This window comes from Engystomops pustulosus, chromosome 2, assembly GCF_040894005.1.
Source record: "Engystomops pustulosus chromosome 2, aEngPut4.maternal, whole genome shotgun sequence".
NCBI lineage: Eukaryota > Metazoa > Chordata > Amphibia > Anura > Leptodactylidae > Engystomops > Engystomops pustulosus.
Window position 1 is genome coordinate 13,659,758 of NC_092412.1, and position 13,113 is coordinate 13,672,870.

The 13,113-nt window shown below is 45.6% G+C and overlaps 2 protein-coding genes across 2 annotated transcripts in view; both read right to left on the reverse strand.

Annotated features, from left to right (window-relative positions):
* Positions 1–13,113, reverse strand: part of LOC140119963 (uncharacterized) — a 1,020,783-nt gene that overhangs the window by 351,729 nt on the left and 655,941 nt on the right. The gene's annotated exons all lie outside the window — the stretch shown is intronic.
* LOC140119783 (uncharacterized) overlaps positions 8,067–13,113 on the reverse strand; it is a 157,870-nt gene continuing 152,823 nt past the window's right edge. The window contains 3 exon segments of the mRNA XM_072139141.1: positions 8,067–8,418; positions 8,420–10,002; positions 11,412–11,469. Coding sequence (XP_071995242.1) covers positions 8,083–8,418; positions 8,420–10,002; positions 11,412–11,469 — 1,977 coding nt within the window. The 3' untranslated portion in view covers positions 8,067–8,082.

Consider the following 13,113-nt stretch of genomic DNA (forward strand, 5'->3'; position numbering starts at 1 on the left):
ATCTACCCTGCAAGGCCCTGGGAGGTGAGAGGAACCCAAATAGGTCTGTCAGTCGCTGTGAGGTGGTACGGACAGAAAACTGCAGTGTGAGAGTTAGGACAGTATTCAGACAGAGTGAAGAAACAGGACGAACAATGAAGAAACAAACAGGATTTAAGACAGCATAGGAAACTAAAGCAGCCACAAGACAAGAGAACTAAAGATGTACAGACACAGAACATAGAAGAGTAAGCAGAACTGCCGGGTCACACCAGAGAGTACTTATAGGCGGGGCTCCCGGGCTCGAGCCCCGGGGCCCCCACCATCTTGCCCCCCCTAGGGCCCCCCACCAGATCGCAACCCACGTTCCCCCGCCTGAGATGCCCACCGCCGCTAGACACGGGTGACCGCCTCCCCGCATGACAGAGACGCCCCGTCACAGGTGACACCGCCTCCACCTACCAGGCTGCCCACTCGGCACAGGTGACACCGCCTCCAACTCGCGCAACACCCCCCCTCACGCAACAGGTTACCGCCTCCCGGCCCGCCCTTCCCCAGCCATGCACCCCAGCCATGCATGGCCGAGCAACCAAACACACCCCCCCTCCCGAACAAGCAACCCCGCTTGACTCCCACCCACCGCCCGCTGCTCAAACAAGCACCCGCCACCCCCCCGCCCCCTGCTCGAACAAGCACCCGCCACCCCTCCCCCCCCCAGCCGAATAAGCGACCCCCCCTCCGCCCCCCCGCTTGAAGAAGCACCACCGACCCCCTCCCCGACCGAACAACAACCAAAAGACCCCCCACCGCCCGAACGCCTGCCTGAAGCTCCGGCCGGTCACCCTAAAAGGTAAGTATATACATATGTATTTATCTATATGCGTATATATGTATATACTGTGTATATGCGTATATACTGTTTATATATGTGTATATGGGTATATACTATGTATATACAGCGTATAAATGCATCTACTGTGTATATGTGTATATACTGTTTATGTACATATACTGTGTGTATATATGTGCATCTACTGTGTATATACTGTGTTTATGTGATTATACTTTTTATTTATGTGTATATACTGTGTATAGATGCATATATATATATATATATATATATATATATATATATATATATATATATTATATATATGCGTGTACATTTAAATTTTATATATTATTCTGGGTATATGGTATGTATGTATATGCTCTATATACTGAATGCGTGTGTGTGTGTGTTTCCCGTATGTGTGTGTATTTGCTGTATGTGTGTATATACTTTATGAGTTTGTATATACTCTGTGTATTAGTGTATAAATGTATATGAGTGCATAAATGTGTGTGTATAGTTGTGTATACTTGTGTGTGTATGTATGGGTGCAAGTATACGAGTGTAGAACTTTATTTGTGTATATAAGTATATAAAGATGTGTATATATCAGTGTATAAATGTGTGTAATTTTATAAACATGTCTGTGTAAGGGTACATTCACAAGAACATATGAGGGACGTTTATCTGGCTGCAAATTTGCTGCCGGATATACTTCCCTCATAGGGGTCTATAGCCTGGGCTTGATACGGTGAGCACAATGAGTACTCACTGTTTCGAGCCATGGCCACAAAAGAGATAGAGCCAGTTCTATTCTCTATGGAGAGCGGAGGGGTGAGCTGCGATCACCTCTCTTCCTCTCCAGCACGCCAGACATGTGCCTGCCACGCTCTAGCCTGGCGGGCACACGTTAACATGTAGCTATGTTACTGGGAGCGGGGCGGCTGTATGTAGCTGTGTTACTTGGAGCGGGGCGGCTGTATGTAGCTGTGTTACTGGGGGCGAGGGGGCTGTATGTAGCTGTGTTACTGGGGGCGAGGGGGCTGTATGTAGCTGTGTTACTGGGGGCGAGGCGGCTGTATGTAGCTGTGTTACTTGGAGCGGGGCGGCTGTATGTAGCTGTGTTACTGGGGGGAGGCGGCTGTATGTAGCTGTGTTACTGGGGGCGAGGGGGCTGTATGTAGCTGTGTTACTGGGGGCGAGGCGGCTCTATGTAGCTGTGTTACTGGGGGCGAGGCAGCTGTATGTAGCTGTGTTACTGGGGGGAGGCGGCTGTATGTAGCTGTGTTACTGGGGGTGAGGCGGCTGTATGTAGCTGTTACTGGGGGCGAGGCGGCAGTATGTAGCTGTGTTACTGGGGGCGAGGCAGCTGTATGTAGCTGTGTTACTGGGGACGGGGCGGCTGTATGTAGCTGTGTTACTGGGGACGAGGCGGCTGTATGTAGCTGTGTTACTGGGGACGAGGCGGCTGTATGTAGCTGTGTTACTGGGGACGAGGCGGCTGTATGTAGCTGTGTTACTGGGGACGAGGCGGCTGTATGTAGCTGCGTTACTGGGGGCAAGGCGGCTGTATGTAGCTGTGTTACTGGGGGCAAGGCGGCTGTATGTAGCTGTGTTACTGGGGGCGAGGGGGCTGTATGTAGCTGTGTTACTGGGGGGAGGCGGCTGTATGTAGCTGTGTTACTGGGGGCGAGGGGGCTGTATGTAGCTGTGTTACTGGGGGGAGGCGGCTGTATGTAGCTGTGTTACTGGGGGCGAGGGGGCTGTATGTAGCTGTGTTACTGGGGGGAGGCGGCTGTATGTAGCTGTGTTACTGGGGGCGAGGTGGCTGTATGTAGCTGTGTTACTGGGGGCGAGGCAGTTGTATGTAGCTGTGTTACTGGGGGCGAGGCGGCTGTATGTAGCTCTGTTACTGGGGGCGAGGCGGCTGTATGTAGCTGTGTTACTGGGATGAGGCGGCTGTATGTAGCTGTGTTACAGCTGGGATAGTGGAAAGTGAGCAGGAGGACGTGTATGTAAACTACACTCAGTGGGGGCCTCCACCAGATTTTGCGCCCAGGGGCCCCCACCAACCTTAATCCGGCCCTGCTGATAGGGATATTATAGGGTTAATGAAGCTTAAATCAAAAATATAATTTTTAGCTCTCACATATTCTGATTTTCACTGTGTACCACACCTAGAAATATCAACATTCAGAATCAAAAGTAAAAGATTAGATGGTATTAGGCAGATTAGGCAGTATCAATAAAGATGAACTGCTACTCTGAAAGATGACCCTAATCTTACCTTAATAACTTATTGTTAAGGTCAAAACTGCTAGTCAAGGAAAAGTAAACTAACTGGCGAATACAATACCGGGGAGAAGTAACAACGCTAAGGGAGAACAGGAGACCAGGAATCCAGTGGCTGTGACTTCCAGAGGGTCCAGATCCAATTTATGCAGCCTGAGATCCGCCCCCAGAATCCCATAGGAGCAGGAACCCAGGCTGATTCAGAAGACAGACAGCATTAACTTCCCTAAAGCGCATGCGTCCTGGATGCCCGCTGCCCCGAGCATGCAGCGGACAGGGGGCGGAGTTAGTGCGGAGACGTGCAGAAACTCGGGGAAGACCGCTAGCATTGTCAGCATGGAGGGTGATAGGACCAGCAGACACGGTGTCCCTTCCAGCGGATCTGACAGTACCCCCCACACACACTTTATGGGGGGGGGCCTTCGGACCCCTAGAACAAAAAGACGGTTTCTGAGGATATGTCTGATGTAACATTCTGACCAATCGAGGAGCATGCAAATCTTTAGCTGAGACCCAGGACCTATCCTCCAGACAAAACCCTTCCAATGTACCAGATACTGCAGGGAATTACCAGCAAATATGGAATTGATGATCCTTTCTACCTCAAACTCCTGGTTACCGCCCACAACCGTCGGAGAAGGAGGATTGGGAAGAGGTATAACTGGCTCAATATACCGTTTAGAAGGCTGTAGGAAGAGAATTCTTAAAAGAAACCGGATGAATGACCTGGGAAACAACGAAAAGGCCGACAAACCTGGGAGCAAATTTTAAAAAAGGAACTTTCAGTTTTAGGTTTCTTGTAGAAAGTAAGACCTTATCCCCCACCACAAAAGGATCAGAAATAGTGCGTTTTTTCTGAGTCTGGTTGACCATCTGAGTGTGTGCCCTTAGCAAACACTGCTGGACCTATAACCATAGCTTGTGCAAACTAGATGTTATGGACTCAGCACGGGGCACGTCAGATGCCGGGACAGAGGAAAAAACAAAACCGAGGATGAAAACCATAATTACAATAGAAAGGAGACACAGCTAAAGGAAGGAATTCCACCCATCTGGCCTGGCAGTCCGAGACGAAGAGTCGAAGATATTGAATTAACTCTTGATTCATTCTCTCGGACTGCCCGTTAGTCTCAGGGTGAAAAGCTGAGGAGAAAGACAAGTTTCCAACCCTCCAACCCTGCACAAAAAGCTCGCCAGAATCTCTAGCAAGATCTGAATCAATAAGGTTTTTGATGTATATTTTGTGTCTGTACATGTTGGAGGAGTCTGGCTGTGTGAGAGTTAGTATCTGCGCATGCGCAATAGGTGCCGAGAGCTTGGTGACGTCACGGCTCTCGGCACCCGAAGGAAACGGCTACAATGAAGGAGGCGGGAATAATTAAAGATCGGAAGGCATCTCCCTTCCGAAGATGACGTAGGGTAGCACCGGAGGAATATTTTCATATGTAAGTAAAACATTTTTTTTATCTAAACTAACGATCGCCGTGCCGAACTAAAGTATGTGCCGTCATCAGTATTAAATAGCCTACCGGGGGGTCTGCTCGCATGATTTTATCATGCGAGCAGTGGTAGGTTTCCTTTAAGGACGCAGGGTATTTCCGCTCATTTCTCGCTCTCCATCTTCAAAAATCCATAACTTTTTCATTTTTCCGTGTACAGAGCTGTGTGAGGGCTTATTTTGTGCGTAACAAATTTTACTTTCCTGTGATGTTATTTATTATTCCCTGCCATCTAGTGGGAAGCCGGAAAAAAATTCCAAATGTGGAAAAATTTAAAAAAACCCGCACGTGCGTTACGTTCTTGTGCGCTCAGTTTTTACGACTTTCACTCTTCGCTTCAAATAACACCTCTATTTTATTCTTTGGTTCAGTGCGATCGCGGTGATACCAAATTTATACAGGTTTTATGGCGTTTTAATACATTTTCAAAAATTAAACGAATGTGGACAAAAAAAGAAAAAAAAATTTTTGCCATCTTCTGACGCTAATAACTTTTTCATACTTTGGCGCACGGAAATGTGTGAGGTGTCATTTTTTGCGAAATGAGACAACGTTTTCATGGCCACCATTTTGAGGTCTGTGCGACATTTTGATAAATTTCTTTTACATTTTTTATGTCATGTAAAAAGGTGTAAAAGTCGCGTTTCGGACATTTGGGCGCCATTTCCCGTCTCGGAGGTCACCGCCGGCCATAACCGTTTTTATATTTTGATAGATCGGGCATTTTGGGACGTGGCGATACCTAATGTGTCTGTGATTTTTACTGTTTATTATGTTTTATATCAGTTCTAGGGAAAGGGGGGTGATTTGAACTTTTAATATTTTATTAATTTTTCACATTTTTGAAACTTTTTTTTTTCTGTTTTTTTTCACTCTCTTTCTCAGACCCTCTATGGCAGTGATTTTCAACCTTTTTGAGCACACTTTTTATACTTAGAAAATCCTGGGGCACACCACCAACCAAAATAGCACAAAATGACACTCAAACAGTCATATTATACATATAGTTAATAATATAGATTCTAAATTGATTTTACTCACTCATTGTGAAACCTGGGCCTGTTTCCATAAACACAAAAGGGATATCCTGGCAGGAAAGGTGGAAAGACACACATGAAGCTCTTCCTCAACAGTTCTCAGTTTCTCCCTGGTTTAGTATATGGTGCTGATTATTATGTGGCTCATATACTGCAAAATAAAGGGGTACAATGAGAAGTACTATGGCCATGAGGCCAGAGTACAAGTGCCAGCTCATATACTCAGCATAGTACTCCAGCCTCATGACTATAGTATTTCTCATTGTTATATGCTGTATACTGCTGGAGTACTACAAGTACCAGCTCATATGCTGAGTTTTCTGCCAACAGTTCATATACTCAGGCAAAAGCTCATATAGTCAGCATTATTGGTGGGCATTACCTTGGCGGTGGGCAAATGCCAGAGTCTCTCCGCTCTCAGGATGATACGCCGGCCTCGGTGACGTCATTTTGTCACACGAGGTTCAAAGCTTGCGCATGTGTTATTGTACACGTCTCCTACATTGTACGAAGCCGTGACTGCGCATCGCTGCGCATTGCCGGGAAACAAAACACAGGGGGCACCATAGTTTGGGGAACTTTCCCCGCAACACACCCGACCATGTGTCGCAGCACACTGGTTGAAAATCACTGTTCTAGGGTACATTAACCCTAGATGGTCAGATCGCTCCTACCATATACTGCACAAGCTCATTGTAATGAATAGGCAGAAGCCATGTAGCCTTGGGTCAAACGATGACGTGCGGGGGAGCGGCGATCGGAGGTAAGATGGCGGCGCCCATGCGCTGCCATGCTTACAGTGCCGCTGGCGACTTTGCCGGAGGCATAGAAAAGGTTAACACCCGCGATCGGTGCAAGCACTGACCGCGGGTGATAGCGATGGGTCTTTGCTGCGATATGCAGCAAAGCCCATCTCTGTATGAAGAAGGCTCAGCCCGTGAGCCTTCTTCATACACCCTTCATAGCTCCGTGACGGATGTATCCGCCACGGAGCGTGAAGGGGTTAACATTGCACCCAAATCCCATACTATTCCTGTCCCTGTCTGGTGCCCCTCTCCAGCTCAGTCCATACCCAGTTGACATCAATCCTCGCCATTGGCTCCTAATATAATAATTTCACCCATAGTAAAAAAAAATCTTACCAAAGCCAAATCTGGACATATCAGCCCATAAGAGCGACACTCCACCCTGCCAAAAGTCTGAGGCGTCCAGTGACAGGATGGAGTCTTCCTCCCTCAGGCTACCAATCTGTCAAAGTTGTTAACTGTCGACCTCCCCGGTATAAATCCGCTCTGGTCATGGTGTATCAGATCACCTTCTATAACCTGAGAGCGAGAGTCTGAGCGAGGATTTTAATATCTGTATTAAGTAATGAGAGAGGTCTATAGGAATCGCATGAAGTTTGTGTTTTTCTTCAGGGTAAGAATTATTATAGCTTCCCTCATTGAGCCCAATAGACGCTCTCTGTCTCTCCCAGTCTTCAGGACCTCCAACAGCATGGGGAGGAGGATTTCACCAAACCGGGTGAAGAGCCTTGGTGAGAGAGGTAAAGAAGAACCACAAGATCACTGTGGCTGAGCTCCAGAGACGCATCGGGGACAGGAGAGCCACCAATCACTGCAGCCTCCAGCAGTCAGGGCTTTATGGTAGAGTCTGCTTACCAAAGCCTCCCCTCAGTGCAAGACATATGAGAGCCGCACACAGGGTGCAAAAAGAAAAAACCCACACATACAGGACTCCCAGACTATGAGAAATAAGACTCCCTGATCTGACGAGAGATTTTTGTTGTTGAATGCGGCCAAGTACAGAGATATCCTGGATGAAAACCTCTTCCAGATGCTCTGGACCTCAGACTGGGCCAAAGGTTCTCCTTCCAACAAGACAATGACCTAAGCACACAGCTAATAACACAGCAGAAGCTTCAGAACATCTCTGTGACCATCCCTGACCGGCCCAGAGCCCGGAACTAAACCCAATTGAGCATCTCTGGAGAGACTGGAAAATGGCTTCCACCACATGTTCACCATCCAACCTGAGGGAACTGGAGAGGATCTTCAAGAGGCAGAGGATCCCCAAATCCAGGGGGGAAAAACTTGTTGTATCTTCCCAAGAAGACTCCTGGCTGCACCAGCTCCAAAGCTGCTTCTACAGGGGCCGAATACTTATCACCAAGGGCTGAATACTTTTTGGTAAGTATATAATTCCACACATGTCAAGTCATAGTTTTGATGCCTTCAGTGTGAATCTAGAATTTTTATAGCCGTGAAAATACTTAAAACTCTTTGAATGACAAGGTGTGACCAAACTTTTTGTCTGTACTGTATATGGGAGAATAATAGATTTATCATAAGACACTGGCAGAGCTTCACTGTCACCAAGACATCAAGGGAAATAGCGGCCAAACAAAGACAAGAGATATAGAACATGTAAAAGTCACCATTTATTATGTGATCATAAGTACATATACAAGTCCAATTATCCAGAACTTCATAGACGATTGCCCCGACCACCTACCCATATAATTAAGATAACATATATACACAGAGGTCATCCTAAAGAAGGAAATCCAACAACAGATGGAAACAAGAGGTGTAGAGGTGGCAGTAGGACTTCTCTCATGTGTGAACTCTCTGGTGTCTAACAAGATGCGATTTCCTGCCGAAACATCTTCCACATTCGGAACATGAAAAGGGCTTCTCTCTAGTGTGAATTCTCTGATGTTCAACAAGAGCCGAATTGTAAATAAAGCATTTTCCACATTCAGTACATGAAAATGGCTTATCTCCTGTGTGAATTCTCTGATGCTGAACAAGACTTGATTTACAGGTAAAAGACTTTCCACACTTAATACATAGAAATGGCTTCTCTCCTGTGTGAATTGTCTGATGGTAAGCAAGATATCCCTTCTGGGCAAAACATTTCCCACATACGGGGCATGAAAATGGCTTCTCCCCTGTGTGAATTCTCTGATGTACAACAAGAGCCGTTTTATAAACAAAACCTTTTCCACATTCAGCACATACAAATGGCTTCTCCCCTGTGTGATTTCTCTGATGTTGAACAAGTTCTGATTTCTTACCAAAACATTTTTTGCATTCAGAACATGAAAATGGCTTCTCCCCTGTGTGACTTCTCCAGTGTTTAACAAGAACGTTTTTAAAAGTAAAACATTTTCCACATTCTGAACACGAATAGGGCTTCTCTCCTGTGTGAATTCTCTGGTGTTCAACCAGTTGTGATTTCACGCCAAAACATTTTCCACATTCAGAACATAAATATGGCTTCTCTCCGGTGTGAATTCTCCAGTGTTGGACAAGAGCAGTTTTAAAAGTAAAGCTTTTTCCACATTCTGAACACAAAAATGGCTTCTCCCCTGTGTGAATTCTCTGATGTTCAACAAGTTGTGACTTCATGCCAAAACATTTTCCACATTCAGAGCATAAATATGGCTTCTCTCCTGTGTGAGTTCTCTGGTGTTTAACAACTTTTGATTTACTAGCAAAACATTTTCCGCATTCTACACATGAAAATGGCTTCACTCCTGTGTGAGTTCTCCGGTGGTTATAAAGATATGCCTTCTTGGCAAAACATTTTCCACATTCCGGACATGAAAATGGTTTCTCTAGTGTGTGAGTTTTCTCATGCTTAAGAAGATATTGTATTAAGCTAAAACATTTTCCACATTGCAGACAAGAAAAAGGCCTATCCCCTGTGTGAATTTTCTTATGTTCAACAAGATGGGATTTCGTAGTAAAACATTTCCCACATTCGGTACATAAGAATGGCTTCTCTCCCGTGTGAATTCTCTGGTGGTGAATAAGATTGGTTTTAGAGCCAAAACATTTTCCACATTCGGTACATAAAAATGGCCGCTCTCCTGTATGAACTCTCTGATGTTGAGCAAGATTTGTTTTAGAGGCAAAACATTTTCCACACTCCGGACATGAAAATGGCTTCTCTCCTGTGTGAATTCTCATGTGTCTGACAAGAGCGTAATTGAAGTCAAAACATTTTCCACATTCGCCACATGAAAATTGCTTGTCTACCGTGTGAGTTCTCTGCTCTTCGACAACTGCGGATTGACTGACAAAACATTTTCCACATTCTAACGTCTTCTCTCCTGATTGCGGAGTAAAACATTCTCCACGTTCAGTACATGCACACGGCTTCTCCTCGGAGTGGAGTGTCACATGGTGATCAAGACTTAATTTCATGGGAAAACACTCCTCACATTCAGGACATGAAAACTTCCTCTTCTCTCCATGATTTCCCTCCTCTGTGGGAAGATGTGACTGATTATCTTCTACTTCCCCACAAGGAGATGAGGGGGGACGTCCATGGGAACCTCTTGTACTTTCATCTCCTGGAAAATATATCATAATCCATTATTAAACATATCCAAAAGCAGGAGAGGACGGATAGAGAGGAGTCTACATCACAGAGCTGTACCAAGGGCAGGACAGGAGGCTTCTTATCCTTCCCACACAATCTCCACGCCCCGGACAGTTTTACGCTCTACATCTTATAGACCCCCCCTCCCCCACACTCACACCCAGCATGAAGACCAGCGAGCAGATGAATTAAAGGGACGCTCCATTATACTTGTGTATTCCATGTGCACCGATATGTAGCCTTGCCTTGTCATTCAGGCAACAGGATCCAAGAAAATTTGTAGTTGGGGAATGTTATCGGTGCCACAAGAGGATGTAAGTGAAGCAGATGCTTTTATACTTTATTCGGTGTTTCTATGGGAATGTGCTAGTTTAGGGGATTATACTTGATTTTAAAAATGTTTTAAAATTGTTTCACTTTTTTTTTTGCTTTATAAAACACTTTGACTTGAACCAGCAATGCTCTGATTGCCAATTCTAGTCCAAGACGCAGCAATACTAATGCAGACGCACCCATAGACAGAAGGGATCTGACTGCAGGAGACATCGGGCAGCCCGGAAGCAGGCAGCAGACCCCAGGACTGCCATGAAGAGGGAGACACTGCTGGTATCCCCTGACTGTGGTGTGTAAAGAGTATACACCCACAATCAGAAGCATCTTCCCCCGTGGGCAGTGGCGTAACTAGAAGTTGATGGGCCCCAGTGCAAAGTCTGTGCCAAGCCCCCGACCACAACCTCTGCACCCCCTCAAGTTACACCCCTGCCCGTGGGTGGTACAGTAGGATGTCAGCTGTGATATTCAGCTAACACTCGGGAGCCAGTACCAGAAGTTAGAATTAACTGAACATTTGTTAACTGAACATCCGTTTTGCAAGTGCCTTAAAGCCATCTCCATTTGTGCCAAAGGGTTAAACATTGATTATTATAACAATGTGATCCAGACTGTAGTATAAACTGAGCACTAAACTATTCTCCATATTGTTGTACAGCGATATATGTTCCCTCCCCCGTGCAGTAAGCTCGTATATACACAGAAAGACTTGGTCCCACTTGTATCTTCTAAACCAGGGAACATCATTGCACCAAATATCATAGGAATGGAGCAAACCGAGTCGCATAAAAACACTGTAGGCTTATGGCGTGACCGTGCACTATAGACCTCAGTGGTGGCTGTAACATGGCTGCCTTGTTACCATTTGCTGTTGTGTCCATGAGGCCTCATAGTAACACAACATGTGGGTACAGACGGATGTGACTGGAGGAGGAGACCAGAGACACATGAGCCGGTGTCTATGTCATCTGCATCTCCTCCCCTGGATGTGACCTCTCCCTGCAATGTATAAGGGAAGAATAACCCACAAGATACATGAAAGGCTCTTACCCTCCTCTGTCACTGATGAGGGGATTTCCTCTCCGCTCCTCCTTCCACCACAACTTTCCTGGAAAGATCCAACACGAGGGACATGAGAAAACAAGGAAATGTATCCAGAGATTATCTTAGTGAAGTATCACAATTCTCGATATCAAATCAAGTCTTTACCAAGAAAAAAAAAAAAAAAACACTTCTGGTATCCGGGTCCGGTAATGACCCGGCAGCTGTTCCACAAGCCTCAGAAACCAGATGTGCCGGCTCCGTCCTGACGTGCAAGTAAATTGGTTGGATAACGTCAAGGAGGTGGAGATTTTAACACTGAAGTCAAGGTGAGGAGGGCGTTTATCCCCAGCTCCCCGCCCATAGGCCTCGGTCACAGGTAACAGATGTGCTATACTGTTTATTTGGCTTCTTGGATGTTTTTTTTGACTCAGGCTTACATCCAGCCATAGTGTTCTGGTATCTTAATGTAGTTTTCTGATCCTTTTTCCCTTTGGGTAGTGCTGGTCCGCCATCTTAGTCTCCTCCTCTGTGATTGACGTAGGTCGATTTAAATGATCTTTTAATTCACCAAGTATTGAGTGTGATACAAAGTATACAGCGAAAACGCGTTTTTCGGCTCCTCCCGAGTCTATTGATATTAACTCATTTATCCACGGGCACGAGGGAAGAGTCACCAAGTGGCAAACAGTTACCCACCCCTCTGTGATCGGACATCGCTGTAATTGATGGTCCTGCATCAAGAGACATCCCTAACCAGATCTCCTTTCGTCTGATGAGTGATGTCAATCACAGAGGAGGAGGCGTTCAGAGCTCCTGACCCTGACTTCAGTGTTAAACTCTCCGCCTCCTTGACTCTATACATCCAATTTACATCTCACTTCCAAATTTATTTTCTGGATGATGCCACCACACCGGGCAATGAAGAGAGGTGTTACACTGTTTGACAATATTCTGGTATTGGTTTATTAGGACAATTGCTGATGACGGGTTCCATCTCCCCGGGGTCTTTGATGTCTCTGACATCCGAAGACCCCGTCTTACTCCTGCCGTCTGTGCAGGAGCAGGAGAAACTGTGGTAATGTTGCAGACTTGGGCCTCGCTGCGACTGAGGTCAAAAGTCGGAGGGCAGCCGGGGAAGCTTTAATTTATGACTGTTTATTACATAAAAATTAATTTCAAACATTTTGTCTGCTATTTGCTTGTTCTAAATATTGATTTTACTGTATTGTAGCAGTGTCATGGTAACGTCAATATAAAATGTAGTGGATTTTGGGTCATATATTGGTTTCCTTTAATTGTATTGATGATAAAAAGTCTCTATGCAAAAGCAAAAAAGGACAATCTCCCCAGCTCGGAGAAAATTCTCAAATGTCTTTAGTGATGTTTATACAAAGATCATTTTAACCCCTTACTTTACAATGTTACTCAGTGTTATTGGTGTTTTAGCTCCTACCACTTAGTGATGGCCAGTGTAAGATTCCAGAGTGTGAGCGGGGACTCTCTAACCAGACACTTCATGATCCCTATAGTGCTGTGTGCTGACAATGTGCTTAGATTATCAAGGTGCAGATTTATCTACACTTGTATTTAGCTTCTGAACATTCACTAGTATCTGACTCAGAGAGATGAGACAGACCAGAGATGAAGAGATAGATATTACACATAATGTTACACTGTCAGCACTACTACATCTTAGCTATAACACACA